This window comes from Aspergillus tubingensis (assembly GCF_013340325.1).
Source record: "Aspergillus tubingensis WU-2223L DNA, scaffold_11, whole genome shotgun sequence".
NCBI classification, from domain to species: domain Eukaryota; kingdom Fungi; phylum Ascomycota; class Eurotiomycetes; order Eurotiales; family Aspergillaceae; genus Aspergillus; species Aspergillus tubingensis.
Window position 1 is genome coordinate 1,497,058 of NW_023336285.1, and position 14,603 is coordinate 1,511,660.

The window sequence follows — 14,603 nt, forward strand, 5'->3', positions numbered from 1 at the left end:
GTTCGGACTCCCCATACTTATAATCGATCACTCGGGCAAAAGCAACCATCCCATAATTCCCTATCATTTCTCTGGTCCCACAGCTTAATCTCAGCAAACGCCTTAGGTGCTTTCTCTGAGACAGTTACCTTGTGGCCCGCCAGGGGATCCATCCACTAGGGTGGACTCCCTGAAGTCGAGAACATCTCGCCCGACTCCTCCGAAATAAGGGCACTGGGCCGGCGCTGGGCTAGCGCCGGTCCCTGAGCGACCCTTAATATCTGGATACGCCACGGGCGGAAAACAGGAAAAAGCACGACGAAAGCAGCTTTTTAGCTGCTGGAAAAATGTGATTTTCAGGCAGTATGCTCGAGAGTCGGTAGTCACCACGGCATATCCCCGAACTCCTTTGTAGAACGCTGGGGTGGTGGTGGAGAGAGCGCGTAGACCGTTGTTACATCTCAAGGCTTAGCCACCTAATGGAAACAGCCATGCCCGCATTGTTGCGATCATATCGGAGGGGATGCAGTGGCCCCGTGTCAGTCATCCTTCATTTCTCCGGGCGAAAATTGCCTGCCTGGAAGGCGTGGGGCCATACCATGGCATCGCGCAGGAGATCTGATTAAGATGAAACGAGTTAGCAGCCTAAGCTTCCTGTTCGTTGGTGGAGTGATTCCACGGTTAATTAAATTTCTTCCGGGCCGGTGGGAGCACGGAACTGGTCAATAGGCCCGAAGACAAAGAGAACCGTTAGTCTATTAGCATTCATATCGGCTTGCAGATTGATTGATCACTTTTGTGCCCTCCTGTCCTACAGGCTGGTTTCTTCAGTGGTAATTTCTGGCCGACCCGTCTGTATCCAACGGTGAGACAAGAATTTGGGAGACCCACTCGGACCGTCGGTGGAAATCATGCCGTCCTCAGTCGAGCTATTGAACATCTCATGCTTTCTTCTAGCGAAATACCATCTGGCTGCTGTGGGGGATGCAGTCTTACAAATTGGGGGCAATAATGAGGGCATTATTGCGAGGGGAGTGAGCGGGAGAGGTCGTTCAGGATACGGTGACAGCGACTCCTGAGAAACACGTGCTGAAATTAATCCCGAGGCTGGCCAAAAAAGAAATCAATAGTACAATAACCCCCTCAAGCCATTAATATGGCCTCCTAATCTGCCAGGACTTCAGGATTCCCCGATGTTATCCACCCGGAATAACTCTAGAAGCAAACATGGCATGTCACTTTTCGGCCGGTTAAGTATTGATTGTGGCAATGGCCGGCTTCTACGGGCTTCTAGGAGGCTTACTATTAATTCACTCCATATCGCAATCGACTTTCCCGGAGCTATTGACCTTGGTTTACTATTTTAGGGCTTTTTTATATTGCGCGCCGTTATAAATATTTACATAGCCACAACCACCGAGGCCGATTGGAAGGCCGTGAGCGGAGAATTAGATTGCTATGGATACTGTTCGGAGTACCCCAGGACATGCCATCGGCGACTCATGAGATTCTGTCGGCTTCATTGCTGTGTTGGCCGACATGAAATTCGAATGATCGATCACCCTGGCCGATCGGGATCGCGTTCGCATCGTTGTCATATAGTGTGCGTTCAAAATACCGCACTCGTCCATCGTCACTTACCAGGACTACCGTTTGTTGTTGAGTGCCATACGGCCCATGCAGGAATGACAGATCCATTGCATGGTGCTCCCCGCCCGCAGCACCATTCGCATGCGTGCTATCCACACACACAGGAGATACAGTGTCTGCCGGCTTGGGGGGTTTTTCGTGAGCACCCAGGACAGGAATGAAGATGCTCTTCCGAAAATACGGAAGGTAGTCCTCCGCAGTCGCATCTTCTGAGAGCGTCGGGAGGGTATTGGTGCTCAGCATATCAAGGAATCGTGTAATAAGAGCATCTTCGTCCTCCCCAGCCTGCACGTGCGTAGCAATGGCTTCATTCATTAGTCTTTCGCCGTCAAGGATCTTAGGCCATGAGCGATCCTCGAAGACTGTATTACTGAGGCCCAACGTCTGGCCCGATTTCGTGGCGACCCATGCAATTTGGTCCATGGTGGATGAGCGATTGGAGACGATTGCCAGGGGCTCATTGATGTATCCACAGAGCAGGCTGAACCCACCGACATTCCTGGCGGTGGGACTCGCAACCATATCCTGCACATATTCCCGGGTTGACCGCTTCTCGTCAGAAGGCGCAGCAAGCCAGCTACATACAATGGCTCCCCGACTCTTCGCCCCAATGGCTTGTTCTGATGTATTTTCGCGGTAGTTGGTCAATACTGCCACTTTGCCTTCTCTGGTCACCCCCATCCATGTGCCATGTGGCTCTCGCGCTAGATCACGGCCACCTAAGATATTGGACTCTGGTGAAGGCCACCAGCCAGCGGGAGATGTCGGTCGACGTATGTATTCCTAGACGCCGTTAGTTTTGGACGGATCCGAGCATGTGGTTTGAATCATTGTCGCGTACATCCCTGTTGTTGATGATGATCAAGGGATAGGAAGGATGTGCGGTGGATAATAGCGCGATACACATTGCGACGTTTCTGGGGAACAGAAGATGCAGGTAGGAAGGGGGTACTGGTGTAGTAGGGATATTCTTGAGCTCGGCGTCAGGCAAGTGAGCTGCCGCCACCTATATGAGGGGAAGGATGGTCTCGTGCGACAGGCGAGCAAGGATCAGGCAGCGAGTATTATTGATATACAATCACAAGTTTCGGGGAGATTGTCTGATTCCAATGACAACTAGTAACAGGGTTTCTGAATTCGATGAGCAGAATTGGCTCCAAAGCGTAGGGCGAGGTTGTTCTGACGAGTCCAGAAGACAAGGCGACTGTTGGGCACTGAGGTCATCCGACAACATGACCGGCAGTTCAGCCCCACCGCCTTTGTGATGCTAGGGAGAGCCCTCCGCTCTGGCAGTGAAGGATAACATTGTACTATCATTCAATGCTAAAGTAGGCTTTTAGTAGATGGGTAAAGTGGCTAGTTCTTCATTGGGGCTTGTTGCAGTGATTTTGCTCTTCAGTTTCAAAGCACTACTACCCTCATCGTGAATATTATAACGGGACATCATCATCTCATTTGATGCATGGTAGCAGCATATATATATTAGTACTAGTATTAGTGGTACTACTCTCCATCTGAAGGAGGAGTCATATTAGTGTTGCTGATTTTGTCTTGAAAATGTCTTAATCAATCAATTCACCTTTTTAAATATAAAATGCTGGTTAGAAAATTGTACCACATTATCTTAGTACCCATTCATTCTGCTTCAAATCAGTAACTGATAATGTTGTTCATGACGTCAAGACCGCGGCATTTCCCGAAACGGCAAGGCGGGCAGGCTGCCCTTAGGATGGCACTAATCCCGAAGAAGAGAGCTCCATTGCCTGAGCCACGCGGCTGAGTTAAGGCATCCGCACCGATACTTGCCTAATGCGGTAGGTACCACTGTAGGGCTCGATGGATCATCGTGGCTTGGCCCCAGTTTCTCAAGGCAGCCACGCTCCGTCTTGGGCCTTTTCTCTCCCCGAATTTTACTTCCATTCCTTCTCTACTACCACCTTATCCTCCCTCCTGGAATCTGCAGGCCAATCCGCTAAGAATCTTCAAGCAATAGACTTTTTCTGCGGCTGGCCGCTCTCCTTTGTGTCGGTCCGTTGGTCGCGTGAAGCTTCTGCCCCGCAATCCAGCAGCAGCTCAGCTTACCGATAAATACTTTCCCCCCTCCTAGCACCCTTTTCTCCAAAGGAACCCAGTTCAGCAAACGGATCGAACTGTTAACAATCGCCCATCATGTTCGGAATCATTGCGGACCTTTTGTCGTGAGTACCACCTGCTATCTTTCGTCATCGAGTCCCGGCGATGCCGGTCGACCCCGGACACCCCGGCCTTATGAGTTGTTCCCTGCACTTTCTCATATGCTATGCGTATGCTAACAAGACCATGCATTTAGCTCAATCATCACGATCCTGCTTCCTATATTTGCTTCCTTCAAAGCCCTCCGGACTGGCGACCCTTCCCAGCTGGCACCATGGCTCATGTATTGGGTCGTTCTGTCGGCCGTGCTGATGGCGGAGTCGTGGACGATCTTCATTCTGGGATGGTACGGCCACGAGACAATATCAGGGCATGCTTAAGTCCGTCTGCTGACAGGTTGTTGCAGGTTCCCGTTCTATAGCTGGATCCGACTTTTCTTCTTCTCCTATCTTGTTCTCCCCCAAACGCAGGGAGCTCGGAGTCTATACCAGGAATATGTCGACCCCTTCCTTGAGCACCATGAGCGTGAAATCGAGGAATTCATTGGCCGCAGCCATGAGCGTGCCAAGGCTCTAGGACTTCAGTATTTCTACCAAGCCCTAGACTACGTCCGGGAAAATATTCTGGGCTTGCCGGCCCAACGTCCCGCATCTCCTCCACCCCCGACTGGCCCGGCTGCCTATGCGCAGTCGCTCTTGTCCCGGTTCAATATTCCCACTGCCGCTGGAGGCTCTGCCCCAGCCACAGGCAACGACTGGCTCTCTGCCATCGGCTCTGCGGTCGCTTCAGTTGCATCTGGCAAGAGTGCTGAAGCACGCGGGGAGGAGCTGTCTGCCAGCGGAACACTACTGCCACGGGAGGTCGCGTCCATGTCCCGTGCGGATAAGGCCAAGTATATCTCGAGCCAAAGAGACATGTTGGAAGTGCTGCGTAGCGCTCTGGCCAAGGAGGAGCGCGACCTGCACAGTGCAGGCGCAGAGGTGGATGACCTGGCGTACGGTGGTGCACCGCTGCGAAAGAACCGCAGCGAGAACTCTTTTACTCATGTGGAGCATGAGGATACTCAGGAACGCTCGTCCGATGCGCATGGCCGCACAAGCAGCGGAAACTGGGCCTCTGGTTGGTTTGCAGGTGGGGAGCAAGCTGGATCCTCGGGTGTAGACCATGGGAACGAGGGCGCAAGAAGTCGGGCTCACTGAATACCTAGACCAAGCAGACAGTTCTCTTGCATGAGACTAGCACTCTTTCTCAATGAAAAAGCAAGATTGATAGGGCGGGATGTCTCTTCAAGCGAAAGCAGCCGCAATCCAGCTGAAACAGAAGTAGCAGCGACGTATGCGAAGTAAATGCGCCTTGCCGCAGCCTCTCTGCACGGAGCCCCTTGTCCCTGTACAGAGAAGCCCAACCAAACCAACACCACCACGTAGATTCCGACAGCCTTGCGTCCCAGCTGGCTACTAATAACAACTCTTATCTACCCCTCCCTCAAGGCTCAGGAAAAACCACCAACGAGCCCCGCAAGCACCACCACCGTTGAATGCAGCGCCATCACACTTGAACATGCAACTTACCACCTTCCTATTCACCCTCGTCCATCTCTTAGCGCTCACCTCCGCAGCAATGACAGGCAACTTCATGGGGCTGGGGTCTGTTTACAACACCACACAGACAACCATCCAACGCCTCCAACAAGTAGCAGGACATCTCGTCCCCGACACATCGAGTCTGAATCTAACGGGTCTGAATTTGACGAACGTGAATCTGAATCTGAATCTGACTCAACTCGCCAACCGGACCGGACCCTACGTGGATGCTGCGAAGCCACAAATTGCCCGAGCGGGGAATGCTACAAAAGACTATGTTGTGAAACATCCCTACCAGACAATCTTTAGCATCGTGGGTATTGTCTACCCGGGAGGGTTGCTTAACCTGGTGGGATATGGTCGGTTGGGGCCGTGGGCAGGTATGTCTATAATGCAATTGATTACACCATAGCAACTTCGGGGATGATATTGATATAAGTTTTTGCTGTTTTACTACTTACGATTCACTGCTTGGGTGGTTGTACTCATGTTGGGTGTTTGTGGATGGTTGCTCTACTCGATTCTCTGTGTGCGGAGTTACGGTACTACTTACCTTAACCCACTTTACTGACCCTGATCACTTGATACATTGCTTATAGGGTCGTTGGCAGCATGGAGCCAATCCTACCTGGGAAATCCTGTCGCACGAGGTGTTCGGGCGTGTTTGCAAAGCGCGGCGATGAATGGGTATGCGGCGGCTCCGGTGTTGAACACTGTGCGGGGGGTGATAGTGTCAGCTGGGGGTTATATGGTGTGGAAGGAGGGGTTCAATGGGAAAGATGAACAACAAGAGGGAAAAGAAGGAAAGGAAGAATGAAACCACTGTGAATATGATGATCTGGGGGATGGACAGAAAAACGGGAATGGTTTTCAAGAGATGGCTGGATGTTTATTTCATTCACCGGTATCTATCCATAACCAAGGCAGTTGTCTTGTCTAGTTACTTCTTCGTTTAAGTACATGCTGGCAGTCAATAGCGTCGGCCCAATCAAGGCAGGGAAGATGGAATAGGTAGTGGATTACTACTATTAGTAGTAGACTAGTACTAGTATTGTCGGCCGGTTGGCCGATGTCAGTCAGCCAAGCATGTGAGGAATTGAAAAGGAAAAAAAACACAACACCGGCCTTACTCTTCTGCATAGCCGGGATGAGGCGAGATCGCACAAATCCCCAACGAAGTATCAAAAAGAGAAAAAAAAAGAAAATAATATTACTTTCTATTAATAAACCTGCGGTGTCTATCTGGTGTCAGTGTCTGCCTGTCTGTTCTTGCTTAGTAGTTAGTTATCGATAGGGATGGATGGATGGGTTTTTCGCCGGTGTGTGGTAGGCTGGATGCATGTCGGTATCTGCTTGGAATGCTGGGAAATCGGGCTTAACGTGGTTTTGGTTTGTTGACCGGGCGATCGGGGGTGCATGGTTGGGTGCTCGGGCGTTGTGAAGGGAAGATCGGTTTTGTGATATATACCCTTCCGTCTTCTATTTTTATTATTCAGTTCTTCAGTTCATGTTTCTTCCCTTTTATGCTTGATCTTTCGTAAGGAAATCTTGTATAAGCCTTATTATTTTAAGATATTGTAAGATGGGATAATATGCTGCAACTCCCGCCCATCAGCTGAAGAAGTTGTGCAAGTAACACAAGCAATCAAGCAAGCAGTAAGTTAAGGTGTGGTGCTGCCGAATGATTCCCATGACCGTATCATACGGTATTGGAAAGTAAGCTGCTTGCTTTGTGTGGCAAACGCCAAAACCTAGTGGATGCCTAAGGTGTCAAAATGATAGCATCCAGCGTCATTGCTTTGGCTAAACCATTCACTACTACTTACTACATTGATGATGAGCATCGAAGATAGATAGTAGGCAGAAGAGAAAGAATCTGCGATGCATTTCCTGATATAACACAATCATTTCCCATTTTCTTAATCAACATATGATTTTACTGGGTGATATAAGCGCTTAGGATAGCGTCTCGCCACGGACAATGTCACTCTGTGGGTAGAACCAGGAAGCGCCAGTGCGAGCCTGAGCGACAAGATCTTGGTCACTTACTTACTAGACTAGTTAACTACACAGTACTACTAGTCCGTTAGTCAGTAATGTTCAATGAAAGAGGGTTGGTTATTTACCCCCAATGATACCACTCTTGGCCTAGTGACATCCTTGGCTCCGGTGGCCGTCGCCGCCTTGACCCGATGGAGCGGAGATTCCGCGTCAAGATGTACCTCTGGTGTATTGTGTAGGCCATAAATGACAATCAATCAGATGGCGCAGTCACTAAGTCTGACTCAAATCACAATGGGGTGATTCATCTTTTCTGTTCAGACGCACATTCCTTTCATTCTTACTAGGGTCTAAAAAAGCTGGGAAAATTATTGACGTGGTTCTAGCCCACACCTACTCTTTTCGCTGCTTGTGTGTTGTTGTGTGGGTTGTTCCGAGTAGTCACTTACAACCCGTTTGGTGTTGGTTCTGGCGGGTGTCCTTACGCCTAAACCCGAACGGTAATTAAAAAAAAAAGTGAGAAGGGAAAAAAAAAGCACCACCAGAGAAGAAAAAAAAATAAAAAAGAAAAAAACCACCACCACCACCAACTTTTACCGGCCAAACACCAAAAGGAAAAAATAGGGAACCGAAATCTTTTCCCTCCAAACTTCTCGCCTTTTTTCCTCCCCCCTCTTTTTTTTCCCTCTTCTCCCTTTTTCCTCTTTTTCTTTCCCCAGACCCATCGTCGTTGACCACGACGTGATATCTTTCTTGTTCTGTGGTCTTCACTTCTTCCTTCCCCCCTCCCCTCCCCATCTCGCTCGTCTTTTCCGCAGACGACCCAATCTCCCCCCTCTTCGATTCCTTTCCCGTTTCGTGTGGGAATCTTTGGATGTGCGGTTCTAGAGCGTGTTCCTCTTGACTGCGGTAACACACACCCTTGACATCACCCTTGCTCCCCCCTCCGAAAAGCCTCACGCCTTTCTAACGCAATCGTCTTCTTGTCAAAAACAGCCTTACCGTCCTCTCTTACACCCTCTCCTCCCATCTTAAAATCAACTATCAGCGCTTGAACCTTCTTCGCGTATCACCTGTCTAATGAGCTCGATCCCTCCCAAGTCAGGCCTTCAACCTCAAGGACAGAGCACCTCGACTCAGGCCGCCTCCTCCGCACACACTTCCTCTCCTTCAGTGGGTGGGAAATCTTCGCCTCAGGCGCCGGTTCCTACGCCCTCGTCTACCTCGACGACGGCTCCTCGTTCCTACGCCAACGCCACCAAGAAGTCCGCGACGGACTCGACCGCCGCTCCCGTCACCGTGGGCGGCCAGTCGCAACATGGGAAGTCGACTACAGCATCTCCTGTGAGCGGCAAACCCATGCAGCAATCCCAAACCCCCGGCGTCACCATCGTCAATGGCGCCCCGGCCCCGGCCTCCCAGGGCGACCACACTAGAAAGCCTTCCGTGACTATCACTTCCGCTGGCACCTCGGGATACATCCCTAACGGTGGCCAAACCGGTCGTCCGAACAGTCTGCAGTTTGGCTTCGCTGCCAACCAGCAGTCATCTCCCAACATGGGCAATCCCGCTGTCCTGGCTAACCAGCCTCAGTCCGGTCTCGGTGTTACTCCGCCCATGAACCCTCGCGTGACTTCTCCCCAGACTTCGCCTTCTCCCATCCCGCAGCCCGCCTCGAGCGGTGGCCGGCCACCGCCGTCGTCGTATCAGTCTCAGGGCAACGTCCCGAACTTTGGTAGCTTCGGTGACTCTGGTGACAACGTAAGTGGCGATTTTCTTGTGTATCCTTTCTACGAGCCCATTTTATTCCCCTTTTGGTTCCCTTCATCTTTCCCACATTAAAGAAAAAAAATCTCGTCGAGTGGAAGAAAAGAAGATCAGATCGGGTGGAATTCCCTAGCTAGGAATGGGGCAAATCTTGCGGATCACATCTCTTTTGCTTGGCATTCCGACTGCATACCTACCCTGTGAAATGCTGTGACTAACAATTATGCGCTAGCAACAGATGCGCCCGGCTCCTCAGGCACCCCTTGGTCCTGGCGCTCAGTCGACCCATCTGCGTCGCGAATCCTCCCAGTCGACCCACAGCGACATGAGCAACCACATGGGCGGCGGTCCCGGCGGTCGCGGCGGCTACCACCACCAGGGTGGTCGTGGTCGTGGATTCTCGCAGTCGAGCTACCAGGGACAGATCCCCTACTCGCCTAACGCCAGCTTCCGTTCGACCCCCAATCAACCCCGTGGTGGTCCCAACATGGCTCCTCAGTTCCCCAACCAGCCGCGCCCGATGCCCTTCCCCAACTCTCCTCACCAGGCGAGTCGCAGTCCCGCATTGGCCAATGCGCACCCGGCCACTCCTCAGATGAACCAGGTCCCGATGGCCCATCCCCAGATGGCGCCTCAGCCCTACTATGGCCAGCCCATGCCCCCTCAACCTGTGAGACCCCATCCCTTGCAAAAGCCTGCACGCCGCGGTGGCGCCTTGAATCGCAAGAAAGGAACATCCCGTGCCCCGGTCCCCCCACGTTCTTCTGCTACCCATAGCCCCCACATAACTCTGCCTCCGAATCTGGCGCCAGAAAGTGGCCATTTTGAACGCTATCTAACCATGATGAAATCAAAGCAGGGATATCCCACCTTCGACCCGAACTACGGCTTCTACCCTGGTTACAACATGAGCGGTGTGCCGTACATGCCCCCGTCGCCGCAGCCTCGCCCGGGCATTCCTTACAACCCTCAGGCCCCGTACATGCAGAACCAGTACCCGGTGCAGCCCGCCGCACAGGCCACAGCTCTGTCTCGTAGCCCGTCTCATTCGAACGATCGGCCCGGGTCGAGCTTGGGTCAAGGTCAGCCCCCGGCTGGCGCTCCTGGCCCCGCTCATGCCCACAATGCCAGCCGTTCCTCCAACAGTCCCGCCCCTCAAAAGTCCTCTTTCGTCATCCCCACGGCCAAGAAGAATGCCGTTGTCATCAAGGATCCTGGCAGTGGTGCCGTGAAGACCTTCGAGAAGGCCCCAGCCTCTCCTGCCCGTGTCACTCCTTCCCCTGTCAAGATTGCCACCCCGACCTCGACTCCTCCCCCGCGTACCGGCAGCAGTGCCGACCACACTCGCACCGATTCTAAGTCCACTAAGACGGATGAGGAAAAGAAGAAGGAGCTGAGAGACGCGGTGCACCAGAAGATTGAGCAGGATAGGATCGAGAAGGAGGAGGCTGAGCGTCGCAAGGCGGAAGAAGAAGCGGCCCAGAAGAAGAAGGAGGAAGAGGAAGAGGCCGCGCGCAAGAAGGCCGAGGAGGATGCAGCTCAAAAGAAGAAGGAAGAGGAGGAAGCTGCACAGAAGAAGGCTGCGGATGAGGAAGCGGCTCGCAAGGGTCTTGAGGACCTGAGCTTGAAGGATAAGCCCGCCGAGACCAAGGCCGAGGAGCCTTCCAAGCCCGCCGCTGCCCCTGCCCCTGCTGACGATGACGATATCGACTACGATGCCATCGAACGCGAGATGGCCGAGATTGAGGCTAAGGAGCGTGCTGCTGAAGAGGCCTACTACGCCAAGAAGAAGGCTGAGAAGGAAGAGAAGGAGCGCAAGGAGAAGGAGGAGCTCGAGGCTTACGAGGCCAACATGAAGAACGCTGAGCGTGAAGCCGAGGCCCTGGAAGAGGCTCGTGCTAAGAAGCGTGAAGAGGAGTCCAAGGACAAGGATCTCTTTGCTTCTCTCAAGAAGGGTGGTTTCCCCGCTACCGAGGCCAGTACTCCTGGAGACAGCGGTGCCGCTACTCCCGCTTCTGACATGTCCATGGGACCTCCTGCGAAGCCTGCCAGTGCCAACAAGCGCGAGAAGCCGGCTGCTCTTAAGCTGGAGACCGCCAAGGCCGTTGAGCCTCCTCAGCCCAGTGCAGCCATGAAGGCTCTGCACTCTGCTCGGTTTGTCGATGATCTCAGCAAGATTACTTACCCTGAATCTATCGCCTCCCCGAACCCCGCGCTGAACGCAAGTGCCCCTGCCGACCGCAAGTTCCACTACAACAAGGAGTTCTTGCTGCAGTTCCAGAGTGTCTTCAAGGAGAAGCCTTCCATTGACTGGGATGCGCGCGTGCGTGAGACCGTTGGTGATAGCGATTCTTCTCGCCCTCAGTCTGCCCGGACGCCCATGATGGGTGGCCGCAATTCTTCGCGCCCTGGTGCCGCCCCCTTCCAGATGGGCAACTTCGGCCAGGCCCCCAGCCGCTCCAACTTGCCTCCTGGTACCACTTCTGCCGAGCGCTTCGCTATGTCGAACGCCGCACGCACTTCTTCCATGGGCAACCCCTTCGGCAACTTCGGACGTCCCGGTCTCGGAATTGGCGCTCCTGGTCTCAGTCGCACCAACTCTGCGAGCGCTATGCACCCCGGCATGCCCTCTTCTCCTCGTGTTGGCTCCAGCAACCGCTCCGGTACGCGGACTGGCAGCAAGCGCGATAAGCAGAACGCCAAGAAGGAGGAGGAAATGGCCAAGTCCATGCCTCTTACCGCTGGAATGGAAGTCAAGGCTCTGCAGGTGTCTTCTACTGGTTGGAAGCCTCGCAGTATTGGCCAAGCCCCTGCTGCTGCTGCTGGGCCTACTCCTGCCGGCTCCGCTTACATGCCTCCGGATATGGTGCAGCGCAAGGTCAAGGCTGCTCTGAACAAGATGACCCCCGAGAACTTCGACCGTATTGCCGGCCAGCTCCTGGAAATTGTCTCTCAGTCCAAGGACGAGACCGATGGACGTACTCTGCGCCAGGTCATCCAGCTTACATTCGAGAAGGCTACCGACGAGGCCCACTGGGCTTCTATTTATGCCAAGTTCTGTAAGCGCATGCTTGAGAGTATGAGCGCTGAGATCAAGGATGAGAACATCCATGACAAGAATGGCAACGTTGTCGCTGGTGGTAGCTTGTTCCGCAAGTACCTCCTCAACCGTTGTCAGGAGGAGTTCGAGCGTGGTTGGAAGGTCAACCTGCCCCCTAAGCCGGAGGGTGAGACCGAGGAGGCCGCCATGATGTCTGATGAATACTACAAGGCTGCCGCCGCCAAGCGTCGTGGTCTGGGTCTCGTCAAGTTCATTGGTGAGCTGTACAAGTTGGGCATGTTGACGGAGCGTATCATGCACGAGTGTGTGAAGAAGCTTGTCGACTACGAAGGTATGCCCGATGAGGCCGAGGTTGAGAGTTTGACCAGTCTGCTGCGCACCATTGGTGCCAGTCTCGATGTCTCTGAGAAGGGCCACGCCTTCATGAACGCCTACTTCCACCGGATTGGTCTGATGATCCAGACTCCTGGCCTGCCCAGCCGTCTGCGCTTCATGTTGATGGTAAGATTCCCGTTACCGCTGACATACTGGCTTGCGACATCTGCTAACACTCGCATTAGGATATCGTGGATCTGCGTTCTGCTCGCTGGCAGTCCAAGGATGCTGACAAGGGTCCCAAGACCATCCAACAGATCCGTGAAGAGGTACGTATCTGATCAAGCATATGTATTGGCTGTGCCTTTACTGACTATTTTACCAGGCTGCTCGTGCCCAACAGGAAGCCGAGATGGAGCGTCTTCGCCAACAGGCCAACCGTGGTAGCCGCCCTGGCTTGGGTCGTGGTGATGCCCGCAGTTACAGCGGATATGGTAACCAGGCTCCCCCGCAAGACTTCGCGTCTAGCAAGGTCGGCAGTGACGATCTCCGCCGCCTTCGCACCTCTCGTCAAACCAACCAGCCGATGTCTTTCGGCCCCTCCAGCATGCTGGGCTCCCGCAGCAACAGCGGACGGAAGAATCTGGGCCCTGGTGGCAACTTGGTTCGTGGCAGTGATGACAGCGCTGCTAGCAGCCGCACTGGCACTCCTACCGGCAAGAAGGAAGACAAGGAGGCCGCCTCCTCGATCAATGCCTTCAGGTCAGTGAGCCCAGAGATTATTATTCCATGAGATGATGCTAACATCTTTCTAGTGCTTTGGCAAGCTTGGAAGACCGTGACAACATGGCCACTTCCCCTCCCTCCAACCCTACCTCTCCTCTGCTGACCAAGTCGCAACCCGCGGTCGAGCGCCGGCCTTCCAAGACCCCGTCCAAGGACGGTGAGGAGGCCTCATAGATTCTGTCGCAATGATAATGAAAAATGATTCCGTTCTTCTGGAAAATTCCTCACTTCTTTTTTGACACCTAGTCACGACCATGTCCGTCATGTGATTTGAAATGAACATTCCTCCCTAATCTTCTCGTCCATGATTTCGGCGAAAACCAAAAAGATCGGTCGCTCATATTATTCCCGTGGAAATAGAGGGGACTTCCGACATTCTCTTGTACAATTCTGTTGCTACGACCCATAACGGAGGTGGGGGGTTCTTGAATCTAGCGAGATAGGTTTGGTTCGCAGGAGTGTCCATGGTGACCTTTGCTATGCCCTTGCTTTTGATCATCCTCTTTTTCCATTATTGCTATCATATCATGTATTGCTCTATGTGTCCTTTTTCTTGCTTTCTTTTTCCTTGCATTTTCAATACCCGGAGAGCTTTGACGGTTTCTCCTCTCCGAAACGACGCTGCACTTCTCCATTAAAAAAAAGCAGAGAACCAGCGTCGACCACCGGGGCGGGACTTGCAGGCTAGCCACGACGTTTTTACTTATGTCATGCGAGAGACAAGTTTTAGTAGTCACGTTGTTTCTTTTTTGCCTTTCTTTCTTTCTTTCACTTCTGCATTTGATGCATCTACACTGGGTTTCGGTGTGTTGCTGGCGATAGCTTGCAGTGTCCCTGCAGTTGCTTCTTCTTTTTCTTTCTACTTTCTTAGACAAAATCTCGTTAGAAAAGTTTCTTTATTATTTTTTCTTCATTATTCTTCCATTCTTCTTGGTCCTTATTCCATCCCATTCTTCCTCTCAATATCCTTCCCAACTTAACTCACCTTATTTTCTTGTCGACATCCGGATCATCGACATACTTTAAGCCCCCCCCCCCCTCTTCTTTGTTTTAATATAATAACATCTTGCTTTGATATTTTGGATGAGAGAAGTAGTTGTAGTGCTTGTTATGGTAGTAGTATCCATCGCTCGATGGCTTTCCCTCTGTAGTATGATAGCTATTGCCCAATTTTCACTCTGATTCTCATCACCAACCCCTACATTCTCGTTCTACTTTACTTGTTTGTCATAGTAGCTTCAGCATCAGTATCCACGAAGGAGGAGAGAGGAATGTGTAGTTAGTATCTTGTTCTTGTTCCCCACTCTTATAGTAGATATAACGATGTC

General features: G+C 52.4%; 4 protein-coding genes across 4 annotated transcripts; 3 read left to right on the plus strand and 1 right to left on the minus strand.

The window, feature by feature from the left end:
• Positions 1 to 1,479: 1,479 nt before the first annotated feature.
• On the minus strand, positions 1,480 to 2,536 carry AtWU_09851 (NRDE family protein; the record flags this gene model as incomplete). Its single annotated transcript, XM_035504957.1, has 2 exons — positions 1,480 to 2,412; positions 2,471 to 2,536. 2 exons carry the CDS (start codon positions 2,534 to 2,536, stop codon positions 1,480 to 1,482), a joined length of 999 nt encoding a protein of 332 aa, XP_035360850.1.
• Positions 2,537 to 3,798: 1,262 nt separating this feature from the next.
• On the plus strand, positions 3,799 to 4,961 carry AtWU_09852 (HVA22/TB2/DP1 family protein; the record flags this gene model as incomplete). Its single annotated transcript, XM_035504958.1, has 3 exons — positions 3,799 to 3,827; positions 3,959 to 4,108; positions 4,169 to 4,961. 3 exons carry the CDS (start codon positions 3,799 to 3,801, stop codon positions 4,959 to 4,961), a joined length of 972 nt encoding a protein of 323 aa, XP_035360851.1.
• Positions 4,962 to 5,322: 361 nt separating this feature from the next.
• Positions 5,323 to 6,162, plus strand: AtWU_09853 (eukaryotic translation initiation factor subunit eIF-4F; the record flags this gene model as incomplete). Its single annotated transcript, XM_035504959.1, has 2 exons — positions 5,323 to 5,725; positions 5,945 to 6,162. 2 exons carry the CDS (start codon positions 5,323 to 5,325, stop codon positions 6,160 to 6,162), a joined length of 621 nt encoding a protein of 206 aa, XP_035360852.1.
• A 2,264-nt stretch (positions 6,163 to 8,426) lies between these two features.
• Positions 8,427 to 13,449, plus strand: AtWU_09854 (putative eukaryotic translation initiation factor subunit eIF-4F; the record flags this gene model as incomplete). Its single annotated transcript, XM_035504960.1, has 5 exons — positions 8,427 to 9,107; positions 9,346 to 12,675; positions 12,735 to 12,818; positions 12,875 to 13,251; positions 13,305 to 13,449. 5 exons carry the CDS (start codon positions 8,427 to 8,429, stop codon positions 13,447 to 13,449), a joined length of 4,617 nt encoding a protein of 1,538 aa, XP_035360853.1.
• Between the last annotated feature and the right edge of the window lie 1,154 nt (positions 13,450 to 14,603).